Source organism: Phlebotomus papatasi, chromosome 2, assembly GCF_024763615.1.
Source record: "Phlebotomus papatasi isolate M1 chromosome 2, Ppap_2.1, whole genome shotgun sequence".
NCBI classification, from domain to species: Eukaryota; Metazoa; Arthropoda; class Insecta; order Diptera; family Psychodidae; genus Phlebotomus; species Phlebotomus papatasi.
Window position 1 is genome coordinate 569,710 of NC_077223.1, and position 23,144 is coordinate 592,853.

Sequence of the window (23,144 nt, forward strand, 5' to 3'; positions counted from 1 at the left end):
CATCGTCCTTTTTTTTATTTCGTCTCCTCCAGAACAAATTGGAGTACACAATCATGGGATATAATCCGCTCAGACATATAACGTCATTTTCGCTTGGGCAAGGTGACCCAATGATAAAACTGAGCCAGTGCACTTTATAATTAAAATTTCGTACTTTAAACATTATTCTTCCTCCGTTGGTAATATTTCACTAAATATATTTAAAACAAATTACCTTGAATTCTATAAAATACACCATTAGGGGCACATATTTCAATACTCAAATCTCGTGGGGAAGCAAGTATCGTCATTATACATACAATCCATCAGATATTCCATGCTCATTTGTCGTAACTGGCAACATTTTCACTACAAATTTTAAAAGTTACGACAAGTGTATACAGTAGACTCTCGCTCAATCGGCTCTTTTTCAATCGGGCGCAGAATTTTGATGACGATTTTCACGTTCGATTTTAAAGCAAATTTGTTCAAATTCGCTGTAGTTCCTCTTATTTTATCATGATTCTTTATAATTGAGCGCTTTTTGTGGAATTTACAAAGGCTTTGACGCCCAAATCTATCGATAAACCGGATGACATTTTGCCCCATATGCCCGATTGAGAGAGAGTCTACTGTACCTTCATTGCAGATTTTTGATTAAAAAAAATGATATTATACTAAAGTCGTAATCCAGGTTAAAAATTTGAAAATTATGTAGGGGACGGCTTAAAGGTTTCGTACACGTTTCGGCTTCGAACACTTCATATTTTTTCCGTATTCCTTTAATAAATCTGACCTATCTATGGCAATATATTAGGTGAGATTCTTAACAATCTCACCTACTATAATCCTAACAAAATTTCATGTCGTCCGATCGACCTCAAATTTGGCCAAAATGTGTTTCAGCACTTCCTGATCACGAATATATATGTGGCTAATTTACGTTCCCGGCCGGCCGGCCGGCCGGCCGCTCTTTGGAGCTTAATAGCTCCTAAACTAAAAAAGATATCGACTTGCGGTTTTCGGCAAAGGTTATATATCGGGTGAAAATTGCAACTTGGTGCATAGACCCCCCACCCCCCACCCCTCCTTCCGCCATTTTGAAGACCCCCCTTTTTTTGTTTTCTCAATAGCTCCGCCCCTATGGCATTCAGCGGACTCAAATTTTAGTATGTTATAGCTGGGCCTTAGAGCTTTCCATCAATACCAAACTTAAGGTCCCCCGACCCCCCTGACCCGAGCTATAAGGGTCCAAAAAAAATTTCTTAAAATGGCCATTACTCCGGTTCTAATTGTCAGAATTTAAAAAGTGAGGGCTTTTTGGAAAGCTCTCGTGAAATGCCACTTTCCCTTCTAACATCGCAAGTTCATAAAACCACCGCTAGGGGCGCTTTTTTTAAAAAGAAAATTTTTAAATCTTAAAAGTTAAATAACTCAAAAATTCCATTGTGCATCGGGCTGAAAATTTAGTATGTTGTAGCCGTTGATTATACCTATCAAACAAAAAAAACCTTAAGTCGATCCATAACCCCTGACCCGAGCTATAAGGGGTCAAAGTTCGAACATTGACCGGCCTCTATCTCCGGTTCTAATTAACATAGCGACCTAAATTTTACCTTTTTGGTTTCGTCTCGATGAGCACTTTCAGATGGAAGTTCAAAAAGTCACCACAGGTGGCGCTGTGATAGCGTCAAAATTCATCGAAATTCAAAGTCACTTTTCTCAAAAACGGCATTGTGCAAGTTAATGAAATTTTAGTATGTTGTAGTCCAGTCTAGGACGTTTCCAAAATGGTGCGTATGCGCGCTGTGGTTTCAATAGAACCGGAGATATGAGGGGTCAAAGTTCACGAAATTCAAAAAATCATATCTCCGGTTCTATTTGACCGATTTTGATGAATGAGGGCTTAAACGAAAGATCTCACCAAATGCTACAACTTTCTAGAATATTTGAACTTCGTGGGACCAACACCAGGGGCGCCACAGTCGAAAAACCAATTTCAATATCACATAACCTCAATTATCTCGACTGTCGCTGAACCGATTTTGATGATTACTTCAACATAATTGTAGAGCACATTTGTCTCTACATTTCGTCCATACATCATTTTCCACTCAGACTACGCTATCACTCCGATTTTGCCGTTTAAGTGTGAAAAAATTGATTTTTCCCATAATAACGCTTTGAAATCACTCAGATGCCAATTTGACTGCCTCTACTCCACCAAGACACTTAAAATAGGGTTTTAAATGGAAAGTCCCACAAAAGACAACAATTCTTTGATATAGTTGAAGTTCAACAAATGACTACTTGGGGCACTCTGGATGAAAAAACAAGTTAAGAAACAAAAAACCTCGCTTATCTTGGCTTCTGAGTAATCGATGAGATCATGTTCTATGGGAAAATTATAGAGAACATTCTGGTCTACATTTCACCCATATAACACTTTTCTGTCAGTTCATCCAAATCCTTGACATTTTGGTTCAAATACAAAACTTGTATAATTTCACGAATTTGATTCAAGATAACTGAATGGCGTCTCCCAACTTTAGCTCTAAATCGAATTTGCATGCACTCCGAGTTAGCTCACGTTAAGAATCTCACCTACATAAGCCGGTTAGGATTATCTGTCCCTTTTAACAACTATTTTCAAGTCATGAAAAGTAGGTCATATTCATTAAAGGAATTTGGGAAATATAAGAAGTGTTCGTAGACAGGCTGTGTGCGGAGCCTAAAACCCTTTCCCTATAGGCATAAAATAAACTTCAAATTTATATGGAATTGAATTGAATTAATTTTTTAATAATTCAACGCAATATTTCATTTTTCCGAATTATTCCATTTATGATTCTCTCCATTCAATTTATATTCGAGTTGTATTCAAATTTCTCGAATTTTTATTATTGTTATACACAACAGAATGGTAACAGTCATCGATGACTAACCGGTCGTAGGCGACTTTATCAATGGCTGCATGACTAAAATGGTATTCTGCAATTCTATTTGACTCTAAGAATTCTGTAGTTGATTCCATTTGAGATTTCATCAGAATCTTTTAAATGTTTCCATATAGATTATTCCCAAGGATTAAATCCACCGTTTGTGTTTTAGTCGGAGCGGCGTTGATTTCTCCTAAGAGCATTTCTAGTGTTAGCTTGTGAGTTACCCCCCTCGAAAGAGATGTAGAAAGGGTTAATGATGAGGATTAGTCCGTGTTAAATCGCCTTAGGGAATAGATCATTAGGAGGAACGCTGATTGTTCTAAAAAACACCTTTGACAACCTAGGCGTTTATACACACGATTGTCTTAAGGGCTTCCGGTTTTACAGATTTTCTGAACGGATACAATGAAATTTCAACAATTTTATTTCATCACGAGTTTCTACCTTAAATAAATGTGTTTTATACCAAGTTTGTGAAAAAATACCGAGTTAAAAGAATATGGTTACCCAGATTACCCAGTTCGGTTGGGGACAAGTATTCTTGTACAATATCTCGCCATTCCATACGTTCTAGAATTAGCGTGAAAGTGGTTGAACAGACTTTTGTTCGTTTGGTACGTAATCCCAAGAAATTTTTGTGTTTATGCACAGAGAGCGACAATCAGAATAAGTGATTCCCAACCCACAAATTTAACCCAAATGGAGACAGGAAAAAATTCCTGCCTCCAATCAGGCTTGAACTGGGGGCCTTTCGCTATCTAGGCGAATGCTCTACCAACTAAGATATGAGGGCACTGGCTCTAATTGTCTTTGCCACTGATCTCAACCAATTGCCAGGTGCACTTCAACTCGTTTTCGACTCACTACGAGCCTGGAAAAATGGTATCATGCGTACAATTGAACCAACAGGCTCTTGGACGATGTGACCCTCGACTTGACTGTCACAGTTGGAGTTCGACTGCCGCCTAGTTCAAATGATTGAAGAATCTGAATGGACATATTTGTCATACACCTTGTAATCTGAATAAAAATTTGTAAACTAAATTGAATAGTGCAAAAAATGGAAAAAAGCCCGGTGCATCAAAATAAATTTAAAAAAAAATATTCCTGAAAATTATACACTGTGCAATACGGTTATACCTGTTACACTTGTGTTAGCTTAGTCTCCTCGTCCGAATAAGGACAGGTCCGCAAAACCGTCGTAGGACTAGGACTTTCAAAAATTAAGGGATTCATAATTAAGGGGTTCTTTCCTGGGCCCAGACTTTGCGGCCATGATCTCAGTTGCATCCGTTGCATCCATGATAGTTTTCCATGATGTTCGATTTAATTATTTCCTTATGATTTTCCTCCCAAAACTAAAAACTTAAGTGTTAGCCTCTTTGGAAGGGTCACAATGAGGAAACTTTCAAAGTACCACCATGTATTACTTGGATCATTAACGTCATAATACATTAAAGACGGATGATTATTCTGAATGCATCCCCTTGGACATTTTATTCTCACCAGTGAAAGCATGAGTTCCAGCACTCCGCGAGGTTTATAGGTCACAGTACCACTTCGTCCTGATTACAGGTTAAATTTCTCCCAATTACAGTATTATTATTACAAGTAAATCGATTTAAACCTTCAAATTGAATTGGAAATGCATTTTAACGAATGCCAGGATGAAATTTCAGTTCTCCACATATTATCGAATTCATTTGAATCCCAATTATAATTTCAACCTTGAATAAATGGTACATATGTTGCATCATGGGCATTCCCACATTTATGGAACGTCATTAGCATTTTTGTGATTCATTAATATTTGAATGATTTTCTAAATAAACAGATTCCAAATGGACTACTCAAAAATGCGACAAACTTAATAGAGTTTAATATTAAATTAAATAGAGCTTAATTTAAAAAGCGTAATATTTTTTTTTTAAATTATCTAAAATTTATACAAAATGTATTCTTGTAGTGATTTCACCTTTGCATTATAAACATAATTTTTTATATTTTTTTTCACAAAATCTCTATCATATAATATATTATTATAATACAATAAATACTTACTTGTTTAAAATAAAACAAAGAGTAGGAAATTGTCTCGAGACTTTATAGTTTTATTTCTACAATATTGCAAAAAGACGTAAATTGTTTGATTTATTTTTGTGTCAGTTCATAAACTGGCAATTTGCAAGAAATTTAATTTTTAAAAATTTTACATTAAAACGAAACTGTTGTAAAATTTAGCAAAAAACAGTTCAAAAACTTTAATCACATATGCAGTTTTTATTATAATATGATTCTTTTACAATCACACTAATTTCTAGATATAAAACCTCATTAAATATAGTCTAAAATAAAGTTTAGTAACTCAAGACAGAATCCCACTCACACCTCCTACCACACACAAGTGGCGTTTGAGAAAATCGAAGATCAATGTGAAATGTCAAATAAGAAATTCTTAATTCTTGATAATTCCGCAAGGTGGGTTAAGTACTTCTTTTTCGAATTTCGAAGTGCTCGAGTTTCAAAATTTTCAGATTTCACTTTGTCCTGAAAAAAAAGTAACAACGCTCACTATCTGTTACCATTATTTAATCCCTTCATTTGCAGTGTGCGTATCTCTTTTGATAGCTTTTAAGTGAGATATTGTATAAATTTTCCCCGCCTTGTACGAAAATTTTAGTTTGAAAATTCTAATTTGCTTTTGAATATTCGAACATCAACGACATTTTGTGCAAATAGAGTACCATTTAACTTTTTATTGGAGAATCAAACTACACTTGTGATTACACCCATTGACTAGTGTAGTATTTTTCAACTTTTCGTACTCTTGCATGTAAATTTTGTTTGAAAATCGAAATTCAGTTTAATTTTTTCGAACATAAAGTATTTTTTTATAATTAAGTACTGTTTTCTTATTTTTTTTTAACTATTTTTATTTCTATTTGGTCAATACAATTTTGAACAATAAAACTCCTCGTGTACTCATTGGCTGCGCTAACATCGGGATTTGATTCTCCAGGGTATGAATTCTAAGATGATAAGTTTTTAACGTGAAAAATTCACGGCTCTGAGATCACCTTTGTCAAGCATTTTGTCAAGCTTTCGTGAAAACTTTCATGTGAGTTCTTAGATGCTGTAAGTGTTTCACGTGACACTTCTTAAGAAAGCCTCACCAAATGCTTATAGGACACGATCTAGAAACTGTGACTTTCTTACGTAAAAATCCCACACATCTCAGAATTCATACCCAAAAGTGTCTTTGCTAAAGCGTATGGCACTTTATTTACACAGAATGTCGTTGAAGTTCGAAAAATTCAAAATAAATTTTCTCATCACCTTGAAAAAATCTGCGATATACTACTACACTACTGACTTGTTAAAGGAGTTACTGAATAATTTCAAGAAGAATTATAATAGATCGGAATTTTTATGAAAATCTTTGTTTTGTTTTGTTACATAACAAAGTGAAATCTGACATAAAGTTGACACCGAAGAGACTTCGAAATTCGGACAAGAGATACTAAGCCCGATCACAAGTAGATTTTGATTCTCCAATAGTGTCTTGGATGAAAGGTAAATGGAGCTCTATTTGCACAAAAAGTCGTTGATGTTCGAAGAATTCAAATTCAATTTCGAATTTTCATACTAAATTTTCGAACAAGCTGGGGAAAAGTTATCAAATATCACACTACAAAGCTGGCAAAAGAGTTACTCAGTGATTATGGAGTGATTAAATACTGGGGCAAGAACAATAAACGTCGTTGTTCTGTTTTTTTCCTCACAACAATGTGAAGACCAACACATTTTGACACTTGAGCACTTCGAAATTCGAACAGGATGTATCTCAGCCACCTTGCGGAATTATCAAGAAGTCAGAAAGTCTCTTTTTTGGATCTTCAAATAGATTTTCGAATTTTTCAAGATCTACTTCTGTACGGAAAGACTTCAGCTACCACGCGGATTAAATAAGAAGTGCAAATGTTTTTTCTGTGGCTTTCGAAAACGATCTTCAAAAGACTGTTCGTTGGGGGAACTCTGTCTTTTAATATTCTAATAACGTATCTGTCCGTATGGTAAATTATCAGGAAAAAATAGCAAAAGGTTACAGAACAGATGTCGACTTATGTCTAAGGTGATTTTTGATTGCCGTCTCGACTTAATGAGCCTAAACACAAGTAGATTTTGATTCTCCAATAGTGTCTTGGATAAAAGGTAAATGGAACTCTATTTGCACAAAAAGTCGTTGATGATCGAAGAATTCAAATTCAATTTCGAATTTTCATACCAAATTTTCGAACAAGGTGGGGAAAATTTATCAAATATCACACTAAATAGCTCGCAAAAGAGTTCAGTGATTATGGAGTGATTAAATAATGGGACAAGAACAGTAAGAACAGCTGTTCTGTTTTTTTTTCCTCACAACAATATGAAGACCGTCACATTTTGACACTCGAGCACTTCGAAATTCGAACAGGATGTATCTCAGCCACCTTGCGGAATTATCAAAAAGTAAGAAAGTCTCTTTTTTGGATCTTCAAATAGATTTTCGAATTTTTCAAGTCGGTTCTAACCGGTTCTAATCGATAATTTATAATCAAAATCGCAAAATCCACAAATAAATTATGTCTTTCCACCTATTTTTCAGTAAAATTTGATTAAAAGTGATGAATATGCATAATGTATTAAATTAAATCGTATGTAATCAACAATAAACAAAGAGTAATTGAAATTTATCACGAATAAATATTTATCCATTTCAAATGAAATTGAAAATTTGTCTTTGAATTGCATCACTAATGTTCAATTGAACGTGAAAACTGTGGTTCGTTTTGACATTTTATATGTGGCTTTTGCAGATAAATAAATTATTATTGTTGATAGGAATGCCTCGTTGAGCATTTGGACGATTCGGAAGAAAATTCCGTGACAGCTGGAATGTGTCACATTAATCTCCACAGCAATTTCCTTCTGTGCGTGAGGAATTTATTCATGAAAATTGGCGAAACGCTAGACCGTTTTTTGGGGCTTTTGAGAGAGAGAGAAGAAAAGCTCCTGAAGCAAGAGAAATACCCGGCGTCTCCATTCCACATAATTGACGATGATTATGATTGTGTCATTGGGTAGAGAAATTCAAGAGATGAAGATTTTTCGTGGTAGGGGTTTGGGGGGGGGGGTGGGCTGGGTTTTTAAATGAAAATGGGAATGGTAAATGGTGAATTTACTCTTTCGATTAAACTGAACTGCTTCACACTTCAATTGAGATTAAATTGTTGAAGCTTTGGAGATGGTTGGGTGTTCGTAATTTACCCCTAGTTTCATCTTCACGTCCGGATACTTTTATTCTTATCCACTTCACCTTCATCCTTTATTTTATGAGGATTTATCTTAGTCTCTTTTTTTCCCCTACTAACCCAATGCCTTCCGCTTTTTCTTCCTCTATGTTGTGTGTGCGACATGAGATAGAACAAGTTTCATTGGAAGAATTTTATGGCCATTTTATATACATGATTTGCTACAAAATGCATAATTTTTCAGAGCATCTTCAGCGAGATAAAGTGAAAAAAAAATAAAGAGGAAAAAAATGTTTCCCCGAGCTCGTATGGAAATACATAAAGTTTTCCAATTACACTCTTTTTAATCAAAGCACGATCATGGAAGTGAAATAGTGAATTCTCCGTTTAAGTTAGTTTAAATGCAAAATTAAATTCTTCATGAACGAATACACTTGAGGCAAGTTGTCCACTTGATATTGAAAAGCGTCTGACACTCAAATTTTCCCATGAATGCTCACGTACATATTTGCCAATTAAGGAGCAAATATAGCCTATGGCCTTTACTATCATACCCTCTGATAATTGCGTTGAACATCCTCTTCGGATTTTGCCTTACACGTGGGATGTAGTATTTTAAATATATAGTTATCAGCGGCAGAAGGAATCCAGTTAACACAATGAAGTTAACAGTTTATACTAACAATGTCATTAGCTAGAACAAAGCTAGAAAAGTTTCTAGAATGAAAATTTGTGAACCAGAAGAGTTTCTGAAAATTAATACTTTGAGAAGGTTTTGGGTCGTCGAAGACCGAAAGTCGATATCTCTTACTGTTTGGCCTCTAGAACGGTAACAGGAAGGTGCAAAAACATACATGCGGTAGAGGAAGGCTTTCAGGCTTCGCACACCATCTGGCTTCGAACAATTCATGTTTTTCCCATTTAGCTTTAAAGAATCTGATCTATCTATGGCAATATATTGATAACTAGTAGGGTCGAAGGAACATCTCTTTGACAGGGAACCCCTATTAACACCTTTGTCAAAATCTTGAAATTTATTTAAAGTAACTAATAAATTGTAAATAATATGACATTTTTTTCCTTAGTATACGTTTTCTGATAAGGATAGATGTTCAAATTTCGTATTCCAAATGGTACAGAGTAGGGTGTCAATGAGTCCTGACACGTCTTCTTAAAGTGTCAATAAGTGTTCCTTTCACCCTATTAAGTCATACATTTCCTGAAAAAATAGATCAGATTGATTAAAAGAATATGGAAAAATATGAAGTTTTCGAAACCAAAGTATGTGCGAAGCCTGGCGTTCCTCTACAAGATTAAAATTTAGATATCCAAAATACTGTTTATCCAATGTTGCAGGGACATCACTTTATCCATATACCGCTTATTCGAAAATACAAGTATCTAGTTCATTCAGAGACTTTTTTAAAAGATTTTTGAACAAATACTAACCATAAAATTTTTCACGTCCAATGATTAAACAAGATTAAACAAGATTAAACAAGATTAAATCAGCAGTAACCCTATGTGCATACAAAAAATATGCTAACGGAGAGGACTTTCTCGTGAGTTCGAGCATTTCGCAAAGCTGGGACGCTTTCACATCTAGGATGGACTATCTCAATCGTGTTCAAAATGGAATAGTTGACAGTTTGATTTGCGTTTTGCAATGTTCATCTTAGTCCAGTCATAACTTTTAAAAGGGTGAAGTCTAAAATCGTTTATGGATGGACCTACAATTCTTAAGACTTATTGGAGAAGTTCCAATAAAGTGAAGTATTGTCTTTCCCATAAATTGTAACCTTCGTCAAAGATGTTGAGCTTGTCTTTCTTGCTACTATTTGTATTCTTACAATATGGAAATTCTTCAAATTCCAATTGGTCATATCCACCCTCTTGGAACGTGTTTGGAATTTCAAAATGAAGCTTTGGAAAAATTGAAGGGATTCTTTCAACAAGTTCTTAAGAAATATCTCCGGAAGAGAGAAAAATAATGTTAGCCAATAATATGGTGAAAATTTATTCTGCTATGTAACTTTAATTCTTGCCCGAAAGCATAAAAGCACAAAAGCTCTGAAGGGCATGTGGGTTATACCTAGCATACGTGTTTTTGCGACACTGACTGATCTAATTATAAAGTGTAATGAATGGCTCTTTAAGCAAATTCATCAGCATGGATGGATAACTCATCACGAAAATCAATTTATGTTGTGGCAGAAATGATATTTTGCAATTAATACCATCCTGTGTTCTTATTCTATTTGCAGTGAAACAGGGCAGAAATTTAATTCCGATGGACCCGAATGGCCTGAGTGATCCCTATGTGAAGCTAAAGCTCATTCCCGATACTGACAATGTGAAGAAGAAAACCAAAACAATTCGATCAACATTGAATCCTGTTTGGAATGAAACACTCGCCTTGTAAATGCTTTTATATACCCCTTAAGTATTCTTTGATGTGGGAATCGTCCTTTTTGTTCACCAACTTGTGTCCAGAACACTTGTCAATGGCATCCATTTGGATTCCCAATCCTCCCTCCCCCATAATTACTTTCAAGGGTGGTTGTAAATTTTCTCCCTGAAATGTTAGCCACAGGTAGAAATGGATGGGTGAGAAAATTGCGGTTCCCACTTATGTTTACCTTCATCTTGTAGAATTTTGTCATAAGGCGTGAATGAGATTAATTGATTAATTAAAATTATTTTCCCTCTTCATTCTGACAGTGATTTAAAGGCAGAAGACAAGGATCGACGTCTATTAATTGAGGTGTGGGATTGGGACAGAACATCCAGGAATGATTTCATGGGCTCACTATCATTCGGAATATCCGAAATCATTAAGGTAAATTTACTAAATCGATAAGAATTTTCATTCAATTTAAGTTTGTAAATTTTATCATCACCCTTACCATTAGATTTAAGTCACTAAATAAAATTGCAAATAGTCTAAAATTAAATAATTTGTGACCCGAGACACGCACCACCTACATTACTATAAACGTTTCTCTTCAATTTTATAAGATTCACTATGCTTTTCTCGATAAAAATATAACACGACCCAAGGGTAAGGGAAAATAAAAGATATTTTAAATAGACAAGGCATAAAAGAACTTTCGCCAAATTGGTATGTGCCTCGGCTTATTATTTTTTTTATACATTCGAAATCTTAAAATGGCAGGAAATATTCACTTCTGAAGTTAATTGTGTTGTCTCAATAGAAATTTATGTATCTTTTCCACATTTATGTTAGTAGTTCTGACGACCAAAAGATTGTAACAATCTTGAGAATAAAACGATAACCCAAGCCACATACCAACTTACTTACCTATATTACTTGAATTATAATGCTTAAAAATTCCTCGTAAACAATAATATTTTTTTTCTATTTTTCCCTGTAAAGTATCCTTCTACTGATAAGATAAGGCTTTTGAATATCCAGATAATACAAAACATCTCACGTTAAAGAGGTGTCTCCGGTGATTGCCAGTGAAAAGTTAGTCACCCTAAGATGAAAACACTTTTTTGGTTTTTCCAAAGCTTTCGATCCTGATGTGGATCTTCTTCAGTGGTCAACTAAATTGTGATTTCAGAGTCTTTCTCAGGGATCGTGTGGTTCATGGGGTTCCAGATCATCACCAGCAGGACGTCAATGTGGGGCGGCTTTTTCTCTTCGAGAACTTTTCTCACTATTTTTAACTTTCTTGGTGTTTTTTTTCGCGAAAAACTAACTTTTTTAAGAGGCGGTTGGTCTTTGTCTTTGTCTCTGGCAATCACCGGAGACACCTCTTTAAAATCATTTGCGCCAGTTCATTATTGATAAAAAAAAAAAAAAAAAAATCTCACGTTAAGTTATTTGACAATGATTTACCACTCTTTCTTTAGAGAGATTTTAAAGAGTTGTAGGACACGCCAATGAACTTTCATTTAGAAAATTCGTATTCTATTTGAAATGTGATGAACCAAGGTCCAAAAAATGACGCCTAGTACACGGTAAAAACTTTTGGAGACTGACCAAAACATTGGAACAAGTTTTCCTTGGAACAATATTTTTTGGAATCAATTCGTACCTAGAAGAGATATTTGTTTGTTCCAAAAAGTTTTTTTTTACAGTTTTGCTACGAAATATAGTTACAATTTTGTTAGAGTTTTCTTTTGGAACTCTTTTTATACGATGGAATGTCTACAAACTTGAGTTGATTTCGTTTTATATAAATTTGTTCCTGAAAGTTGGAATAGAATTTATTTCACTCGGATGTTTTGTTCCCACTGTCGGGAACAACTTTTCACATTTTTATAACAGTATTATTAATACATCTGTAACATATTTGTTCCCAAATTTTCGGTGTCCGTGGACGAGGTAATTTTTGGAACGAAATTGTTACTCATATGGGAAATTTTTTTGTTCCCATTGTCGGGAACAAATTCGTGTAAGTGATTTCGTCTTACAGTTAAGGCCTATACTTCAGTCGAGATGGATTTCTGTAGCGAAAGTTCATAAGGCACATCAAATAAAAATCAACTTAAGAGTGTTTTATACAGACGCGTATCCTGGCAGCAGGAGAGGAAGAGAAATTTGAATTAAAAAAAGTGAAACCATGTAGCACGAAAATTGTCACAGATTTGGCATCCTCCTCGCTTCGGTAACGAGTGACTGAGTTTGAGAGGAGGGATACGATTTTATACTAGATGAGCTATTTTTTGGATCAAATTCGTTACTAATATTGGGTATCTTTTTGTTTCTCCTAGAAGATACAAATTTATTCCAAAAAATTTTGGTGTCCGTGGACGAGCTTATTTTTGGAACAAATTCTTTACTAATATTGATTATCTTTTTGAGTCTCATAAAATGAACAAGATTGTGCCAAAAATTATTTTGTCCGTGGACGAGCTAACTTTTGGAACAAATATGTGCCGAAATTTTTTACCGTGTATATTTACTAATGGCGTTTTATTCAGAAGTGACACCCAGTACCGTGTATAAGATAGTAAATTTAGTGGTGTGTGTCTCAAATTAAATGTAAATATTTTTATATTACCGTTTTTTGATCAACGCACAATATCTTTTGTTTTGTCAACATGTTTTTGACATTTCAATGAGAGTGAGTGAAATCTAGGGCAAAATCTTTTTGGTCAGTAAAAAATTCAAATTGGTCAATAAAAAATAAAATATTGGTCAGTAAAATTCGGTCAGTAAAAAATAAAATATAGTCAGTAAAAAATAAAATATGGTAAGTAAAAAACTTAAGAAAATCAGTAGAAAATTAAATTTGGTCGGTAAAAAGTCAAATTTGATCAGTAAAAAATTAAATTTGTCCAGTAAAAAATGAAATATGGTCAATAAAAAACTTTTAAAAAAATCGGAAAAAATTAAATTTGGTCAGTATAAAATAAAATTTGGTCGGTGAAAAATCAAATTTAATCAGTAAAAAATCAAATTTGGTCAGTAAAAAATAAAATTTGGTCAGTAAAAAATAAAAATTTGGTCAGTCAAAAAGATTGTGTGTTTTCCTTTCTTTGTATACAGCAAGAAGATATTTTTTTTGAGTTGAAGCGAAACTAATTTAAATTGTTTATCATACGAAAAAAAAATTATAGAATTTTTGTCCAATTTTCTCACTCTCCCCATCAGTATAATTTTCCAAATTAGTTTACAAGTTTTATACATGCTGAACCACCACAACTCAAGATTATTGGCAAAGCTTGAGCATTAGGGAGAAGTCTCATTGATGCCATTGTGTAGAGATTGCCCTCAATTCAGCAAATTGACAATCTAGATGCAACATTTATTGAGTTCTTGAGTGAGAATGCATAATTTGGTGGGTTTGAGACACCGCACATCTTTTTTAGGAAAATGGGTTTATTCAACCGTTTTTCTCTCTCATCTCCTTTTGTTCGCTGAAAATGTTGAAGATGGAACAATATAGTCTGTAGAGTAAATTTTTACACACTGAGCCACTCTTTTGCAGAACAATCACTCAAGACATGAGATACAATAGGTGATTGTATATAAAGTAGCATTAAATGCAAGTTATTGTTACTCAGTTATGTGGAATTTTTTATGTGCATTGAATAAGAATAGAAAGTTCACCATGTTGAGGGTGAGAGAGAGAGAGCTTTTCAGTGTTTGCTGAAGAAAAGCTCACCTCTTCTGCACATTATTTAATGTTTTTGGGAGAAGTGAAGAAGAGATCTATGGTTCTTGACATGAATTGACTCAAGTGTTCACCACTCTCCTGTAAGATTGAGTGGACAGAAAGTTTTAGCATTCTCAAAAATAATTCATTCTCAATTTATTCGACGAGTTGAGAATCTCCAAAGGGTGACACTCAGAAAAATACTTCAAGGAGGGATGTTTTGAAATTAGTGTTCTTGAAACACTTACTCGTATTTCAGAAATACAAAATTTTCTCGAAAAAAATTGGTTCGGATATGAGGTGCTATAATCTATAAAATTTTAACGGTTACATTAGTTTAAAATTCTTCACGTTATATCATTACAGTGGCTCTCAATAAAGAATATTTTGGAGGTACTTATTTACTAAAATATTATACACTGTCAATCTGTGATTATTTTCACACAATACAGCGAATTTATCTAAATATGGCACAAGAGCTATAAACGCTATAATTGAGATTTGTGTCTCTGCTATTTCCACCGTTTTAAAACAGCTCAGAAGCTGCGTGTATACCTGTAGCCTCTTCCTAGAAATATAGGAACCTACACAAGGGGTAAAGTAAGAAAACCGATTGAAACCCTCAACAGATTCGGTATACAGTGTAAATAATACGATTTTATAGTATGTAATAACACTGAGGAAACGGAAATTCATTACCAGCGATACCAACAACGGTTAACCGGTACCGAACACCCGGTTAACCGTCCTATTCTGGAGACGGTTTTAAATCCAAGTTTTAAAGATGAAACCGATGTAAAACTGTCTCTTTACAAAAATTTTAAAATTTCTCTTAAGCTTAAGTTTATTTCTTGAAACTAAAGACACACTGTAAAATATTTCCTTGTATAAACGAATTCATAATTGGTCTAAGAGTATTTTGCCTTATACTTTAGAAGGGAACCTGAAGTGCAATATAATTTGAAGTGTAATGTGTAGTATGGTATTAATGTTAAAAATATATGAAGAATAGTAGTAATTAATAAAAGAATAATTAAAAGAATTATTTGCCTATATCGGAAATTATTTCAGAACGCTTAAGAATCGGTCAAGAGTTGAACTTCAGAACTTCTACACTTGAAAATGTTTTATCTATAAAACCGGTTCTATACTGGTTGATCGGTTTCAGAGCCATCCAAAACCGGTTAATCGTTTATCCTAAAAACCCGGATATTTGAAATCACTATTCATTACGTATGTGAATATCCCAGTCTCTGTAACACAAAACGAGCACTACTAGGTAAAGCGACACTCATATTTGGGAAGAACTACCTAAACTAAAGCCGGCCCGTCTAATGGAATTCATCCGGAAGACTGGCTGGCTAGGTGCACAGAGCCCTTGAATCAAAGGGTTTTAATGGAAAGGTGATGTACAAGGAGCCCGGCCTGGGTGCAGATGGCGAACTGGCAAGAACGAGAAGGATGAGGACAGTGAAGATGGAAAGGCTTCTGCTGAAGGCGGCTTCGATATGGAGCCGGAAGGCACTTATATTGATGTTGCTCGTCGCCCCCAACATCAAATCTAATCTAATCTAAAATAAGTTTGTCCAGGTAGCGTTTTGACCACTGACGTACAATTTTCATTTAACGTTTATTCGATTTCAAACGGGTCTTGCTCACCTCTGACCTACACAAAGAAATGTCGATATTGCAGAAGCACTTGAGAACAGTAAAGTGCTATCAAAAATTGTCATTGGAATAGCACCATTCTACATCATTTCCAATATTTCTTTCATAAATATTTTTAGCACTGATTTAATTTGTTTCAAAAATTTTCTATACTTGTACACTACGTTGGACCATAATCCTCCCCTTTAATGTACCATATTCGGTTTAGTCCATAATATTATATTAACTTAATAGTAGAATTTTGTATTGAAAATTTATTGAAAATACATAAGCCACTGAATTTTAATTAGGGTTTAATTTCAGTGAATATCAACACCATAGGTAACCTCTATTTGAGCCTCTATCTTGCAGTTACATCATCTGTTTGGTGATCCTCACCACATTTGCCACACTTTTTTCATTAAATGCAAAAGAATAGTATATGCTCAGTGTGTAAACGTTCGGAACTCTTGATAGAATTTATGATGTTATTTATTTATAAAGCCATGCATATCACTTGTTGCATGAAAAAATGTCACTCGGTTGCTTTTATGTGGGATTGTATGAATTTTTGAAATTTTAATAAAAGCTGTATAAAGAAGTGCGATTATGAGAGGCTTAAATCAAGTGCTTGAGTTTGATTTGAGCACAAAGCTCGGGGTTAGTTATAGCACTTAATTTCTATTAGCAGTAACATCCACCTTGTTCTCAGTGTACAATGGCTTGGTTGTTGGGAAATTTAATCATGAGAACGAAGACCCCTGAAGATTAAGTTAATTGTGTTTAAGGACAAAAATGCTCATACCACGTCTTACCTTTAATACTTCTGGCCTCTTACATAGAATCCAGCTGACGGATGGTACAAGTTGCTCACTCAGGAGGAAGGTGAATTCTACAATGTTCCTGTACCTGATGAGGCAGCTGACTTGGCCCAAATCAAGAGTCAAATGAGGGTAAGATGCTGAATAAATTAGCGTTTTGTGTTGGTAAAATTATCTTTCATGCATAATTATAATAATTTTGTGGGATAATGGGAAGGAACTTGACTCTTACTGTTTTTGCAATTTCCTTTGTAGAAGACATCAATTACTAAGAAACTTCCAGTAACAACTGACAAAGATATTCCACACAATATGAGCAAGAAAGACATGATTCGGGCCACAGATTTCAATTTCCTCATGGTGCTGGGCAAGGGATCCTTTGGCAAAGTGATGTTGGCTGAACGCAAAGGTACCGACGAATTGTATGCCATCAAAATACTCAAGAAGGACATTATTATTCAGGACGATGATGTCGAATGCACGATGGTAGAGAAAAGAGTTCTTGCCCTATCCAGTAAGCCACCCTTTCTCGTTCAACTTCATTCCTGCTTCCAAACCATGGTTAGTATGCCCTTTTGGTAATCTCCCAGAAGACCATCATAGTCTTAACATTTTTCAATCTCATCCTTTTTTACCATGCTCCACACAGGATCGTCTCTACTTTGTGATGGAATTCGTTAACGGTGGTGATCTCATGTTTCAAATCCAGCAATGTGGGAAATTTAAGGAACCTGTAGCAGTGTAAGATATTTAATCATCTCTTTATGTTTATACCCTGTCCCCTTTAACACTTGACAACGGCGAATCATTAATAAAAAGTGATTTTTCCAAGGTTCATCCTCATCAAGCAATGAAACAATGGCAATTAAATTTGCTGCACGGAGGGTTAATTTCCACCAAACCTCAGTCAAAGAGGGTCACAATTAATTTAATGACCAATTTTCCGCTCTCTCATTAATCAAAATCCAATATTCCTTTTGTGTACTCAGCATAAAATTCATCTTTCTCGGTGGAAATTATTATTTCATCAGTGTTTACTTAGGGAACCACAATTCAAATCAAATTTCAATTGTTCAAAAAAAAATTCCAACCATTATCTGTTCAGTGATGCTCCCCACAGATATGACATCTTCACTTGAAGTTGCAATGCAACAGCACATGGCTAGTGTTTAGACAGTTTAAACACAAACCCAAATGGCAAGATAAAGGGAAACTAGCATAATCTTTCCATTAGTAAATGGACAACATTTGTTTTATCTCAAGTTATTGTTTTGAAAATGGTGCTGACTCTTTGAATTGCATTACAAAAACAAATATTGCTTTTATGTCTGTAATAGTTTACCACAAAATGTTTCCTGTGGGTAACATCTCCTCAATTCAACAAAAGTACTCGTTAAATTCATTCCATTCTCTATGCGAATTTTGGATTCTTTATAATTTACTGAGTATATTCCCTGAAGATATTAAAGGTATATCGCATAAAGCTTCTGAAATAATTTGAAATAAAAGTTTGAGTGGACCGTAATTAGAATACATTTCATTTTATCTCATAATATTAGATAGGAAGCTGTAGATATCCGAGGACAACTCTCTAGAGAAGAACTGAAAATTCATGTTCCAATTGTTACATAAAATATCTTCTTTATCCTATTACAACGAAAATAGTTTCGACCATTTATTCAAAGTGTTGATAAAACATAATCTTATATCCCTTAATTTTTAGTGTCAGTAGTAGTTTGTATGGAGTAAGTAACTAAGCCAGAGTAACGTCCTATGGTGCATAGCTGGAGCAACGTCCTGTGGTGCATTGTAGGGCGTGTAGGGCTGCACCGTGGGATGGAGCACGGATGTGTGTGTGTGTGTGTGTGTGTGTGTGTATGTGTGTGTGTGTGTGTGTGTGTGTGTGTGTGTGTGTGTGTGTGTGTGTGTGTGTGCGTGTGTAGGTGTGTAGGGCATTGTACAAAGGGCTAATGTAGGGTATTTGTGTGTGTGTGTGTAGGGCATTGTACAAAGGGCTAATGTAGGAAGAAATTGTCTTATAATAAATGGAATATCTGACTGTACTGTTCCATGTGGCCTATGGATGGCTGAATGGATTATTGTCCTCTACTTTCACACATATGAAAATGATGGGGTATCTGCCTGCGCTTCTTGACTTTAGTTGAGCGCGAGAGTTTTTGACTGTGGCCTCTGATTTTTGTAGACTATCTGACTATAAGCTCCCATATGGAGTATGGATGGAGTATTGTCCTCTACTTTCACACATATGAAAATGATGGGGTATCTTCCTGCGCTTCTTGATGTTAGTTGAGCATTGGAGCATCTGGCCGTGATATTGTACTCAAGGAGAATAAAACAGATTATTTATAATAAAAATCAGTTACTTTATTACGATCCCTTCATATATGATTTATTATTTATTATGATAAAATAACATTTCTATTTTTGTCTATTTCAAGTTTTGTGTCATATTCTGCGTATACTATGCATGTTATAGTTTTTTCTAGTGCTTTTGAAAATCGTGCTTCAATTCTTATTGTGCCTTGTTCTAAAAGAGACAAGCATGAATCTGTGTAAGAATCTGGATCCAAATCAAATGCTAATAAGAAGAATCCATTCTTAAAATCTTCTTTAGAAATTTGATGTGATCGGAAATCATGGTGAATACCTGTGCCAGTGAATAATGTTTGATAAGCTCGTGCATATTGATCGTTATCAAAGTTCATTTGAAGCGGTTGTGAAGGATATGGTATTCCATTCACAAGAAGAGAGAAGTCTGACATATCAAAATGTTGAAAATTAAATGGATTCAGTGACTTTTTTCCATTGTATGCAGAATTGTCAACCATACCAAATATAATTCTTCGAGGCAGAATACCGTGTATTATGTTATCTAAATTAATCGAGTTTGAACCAGAACTTATTGTAACTGTTTTTATCTCAACTTTTTTATAATGATAAACTGCATTTCTTCTAGTCAATACAGTATTATGGGCCATTAAAATATTAGGATTAAGTGTAAGTTGTTTAATATACATTGTCGCTTCCAACACTTTGTATGTAGAATTATCATCTATTTTAGAAGACATTATAAAAAATGCTGACTTTTCAAGTGTTAATACAACACGTAAATCTACATTATTAATTAAAAATACGGGTTGATTTAATAAATCACAATGTAGCCGTCCCATAACTTCAACAATTTTACTATTTTTAAAAAGTTCGGATCGTTTATTTAAACCTGAATTTTCAGCGTCAAGTTCACCATTATCACGAATCCAACCACTGTTTTGTAAAAATGTATTTGATGCATCTATGCCATATGATAGCACAGTTTCTATATAACTACGATAGTGGTAATCTCCTTCATTTTGAGAAATTGTGGTTCCGTTCAAAGATAATGAACATGATCTAATTATTGAATGCAAAACATTATTAATTACTCCTGGTTGATCGTCATCAGTAGATTTAAATTTTTCTCCATTGTCATTTAACAGTTGTATTTTGAATCGTATTTGAATTGATGAGAGATCCCTATAACAATCACCATTTGCAACTGAAAGGAATTCTATCACTGAAGGATTATCGAGACTTGTTAGAGGTTGATATGAAACTTCATCTGAACGTAGGATGGCTGTTTGAATTGGCGGTGTATCAAAAATATCTAGTTCTGATTTCATACATTCTTTGTAGGCCATTATGAAAATATATCTAAAATGCGCTCTTTTTTCTTGCTATTTCTTTTCTTTTTTGACTTAGTAGGATTCTTTTTATCAAAAAGTTTTTTCTTAGAAATATATGATATTACTCTTTTGAGATTCTTTTTCTTACCCTTGCTTGCGTTAGCTTTGGCGTCTCCATGAAGAATGACTTTATTTTGCTTTTTCTTTGAATTTAAACCTTTTCCTCTCATAGATTTAATTTTTTTCAATGCCCTATCACGTAAATTATCACGTGCTTCAATACCTCGTTCAAGAAATATACCTTTTAAAGGTTTCTTTTTAGTCCCGATATCATGAAGAATGTCAATTCCTGATTTTATTGCCTGATCTTTCAGTGCATTCACACCTGATTTAAAAAGAGGTTTTAAAAATCGTATTAAACCGCCAAATATTGATCCTAGGCCTCTCCCTCTTTGTATACTTGTATAGGGTGATTTATAGATAGGCCCAATCAATCCTCCACCTGATTGGTTAAGGTAATACGATGTGTATGGGTTTGACATATTGTATGTTATGACAATTTTTATTTCCAAAACTGTGTATTTATACTTTTAGAGTTGTTTAAAATGAAGTACTACCATAGTTGGTGTAGCACTAGGTTCAAAATCATAGGGTAATCCATCCTGTGTTGTTATTAAAATTTCAACTGTATCAAAATTTTTGCGTTCTAGTTTGCAATATTGGATTCTTTCAAATGATTTATATACTTCACTATTATTTATTAATAATATTGTGCGAAGACAACGAGATAAGGAATGACCAATAAACTGTGGTCGAATTAAATCAGTATAAACAAACATCAGCTCTCTTTTATTGAAATCTTCTTTACTGGGAAAAGCTAGAGAGGGATGATTTGCGACTGATGAAACAATTTCATCGTTATAATTAATGTCAATACGTGGCGGAATATGTGATCGTCTTGCTATTTCTAATAGTTTTTTTGTATCCCGTTTATCTTCTGGGATTGATAAGATAACCTTTTCCAAAAATTCTTCCATTGACGAATATGTTGACTCAAACACAGGAACGTTATATATTTCGTTATTATCAAGTTCTATTTGAATAGTTACTATTGGACTTGAATTTAATTCATTAGTTGAACCCAATAGATGTGTTTCGTCATTAGTATAAAAACTTTTTGATACAGCTTTTCTCATTATTGTTTCGAAATAATCTGAATCTAAATTGTTTTTCGTATTTGCAAGATATAAAAACAAAGTAGTTCCTAAAGATAATACATTAGTTAGAATTGGAATTTTGGTAGCAGGTCCAGCACTTTCTTTTCTTTTAATTTCTAATTTCCTTCCTGTTTCTTCAAATATTAAATATTTAACACTTTCTTTGTCTTCTATTGTCTTTCGTTTTTTTTTTGGTTGAGAAGAAGAAGATATATTGAAGGAAATTTCAGTTATACCGACTGTCCATTCCCCTGGTAAATCTATTTTTTGTGGCAATTTGGTGTGAAAATGTGCTAAACTATTTCCTGGAAAGTACTCTATCGATGAATTACTTAAAAGAGTTAAATAAAAATCATTTTTGATCATTGATGCCATGTTGTTTTTCAAGTTCTGTTCTGTAAATCCACTGATTTGGGGTACTACCTTTAAATTTCACGAAATACTGAAGTGATTTACCAAGACCTCGTGTTTTTATAATCTTTTCCAGAGGTGGATACCCATCTATGATTTTTACTTTCTGCAATTGTTTAGCATAATATCTCCCCCTAATAGGTGTGTTCTTGTAGTCAACTAAAATATACAACTTATAAGGCTTTTTATTAATCACTTTATTTATATAAAATTTCTCTTGAGTCCACTGTTGCTCATATCCGCGATCAAAATTTAATTTAGGTTTAGCTATTCTTACAATATCATTAATTTCTAGAACTTCTCTATTTTTATTAACATTAGAAGTTCTTTTAATTTTATTCTTATATTTAGCACTATATATTCTATTAATTTTCTTAACATCATTCAATGTAACTTCAGAAGGTATCATTTTTATAGTAGAATGAAAAGAATTGTTATATATATTAACCAATTTCTGAAGCACGTCAACATATCGATTGGTTTTTTTATGAGTAAAATATTTAAACATTAGTTGTTTTAAAGTTCTATTAAAACGTTCTACAACTGCACATTTTAATATAGGATTGTAGGAAAAGTATTGTTTTATTTTATATTTTGATAGCAAGTCTTTAAAAGTTTTATTCTTAAATTCTTTTCCATGGTCAGATTGTAAAATTTTCGGCGAACGTAAATCGGTTTTCAATATATGTGAAAAAGCTTTAGTAACTTCGATTGCAGATTTATTTTTTAAAGGTTGAACCCAAGCAAATTTTGAAAACACATCAATTACTGTTAAAATAAATGAATATCCGTCATTGTCTTTTTGATACTGTTTCATATCACACAAATCAATTTCCCAAAGTTCATCAATAGAAAAAACTCTATACATATTACGTTTAAATTTTCTTATGACTGGGTAATGTAACGTATAGACATCTTTTTCCTTCAAAAAATGTTTTATATCATTTTGAGTAATATTACGTGTTTTTATTGATTTATATAATTGATCAGGGCGTTTATATAAATTTTTACTTTCTAAGTTT

General features: G+C 33.9%; 1 protein-coding gene across 3 annotated transcripts in view; it reads left to right on the forward strand.

The window, feature by feature from the left end:
- The window catches only part of LOC129802068 (protein kinase C, brain isozyme), a 132,611-nt gene that overhangs the window by 86,706 nt on the left and 22,761 nt on the right, over positions 1–23,144 (forward strand). For all 3 annotated transcript variants that reach the window (XM_055847628.1, XM_055847626.1, XM_055847629.1), the window contains exons 6-10: positions 10,477–10,630; positions 10,934–11,051; positions 16,833–16,943; positions 17,067–17,372; positions 17,461–17,552. In XM_055847628.1, the coding sequence (XP_055703603.1) occupies positions 10,477–10,630; positions 10,934–11,051; positions 16,833–16,943; positions 17,067–17,372; positions 17,461–17,552 (781 nt within the window). The remainder of the gene's footprint in view (positions 1–10,476; positions 10,631–10,933; positions 11,052–16,832; positions 16,944–17,066; positions 17,373–17,460; positions 17,553–23,144) is intronic.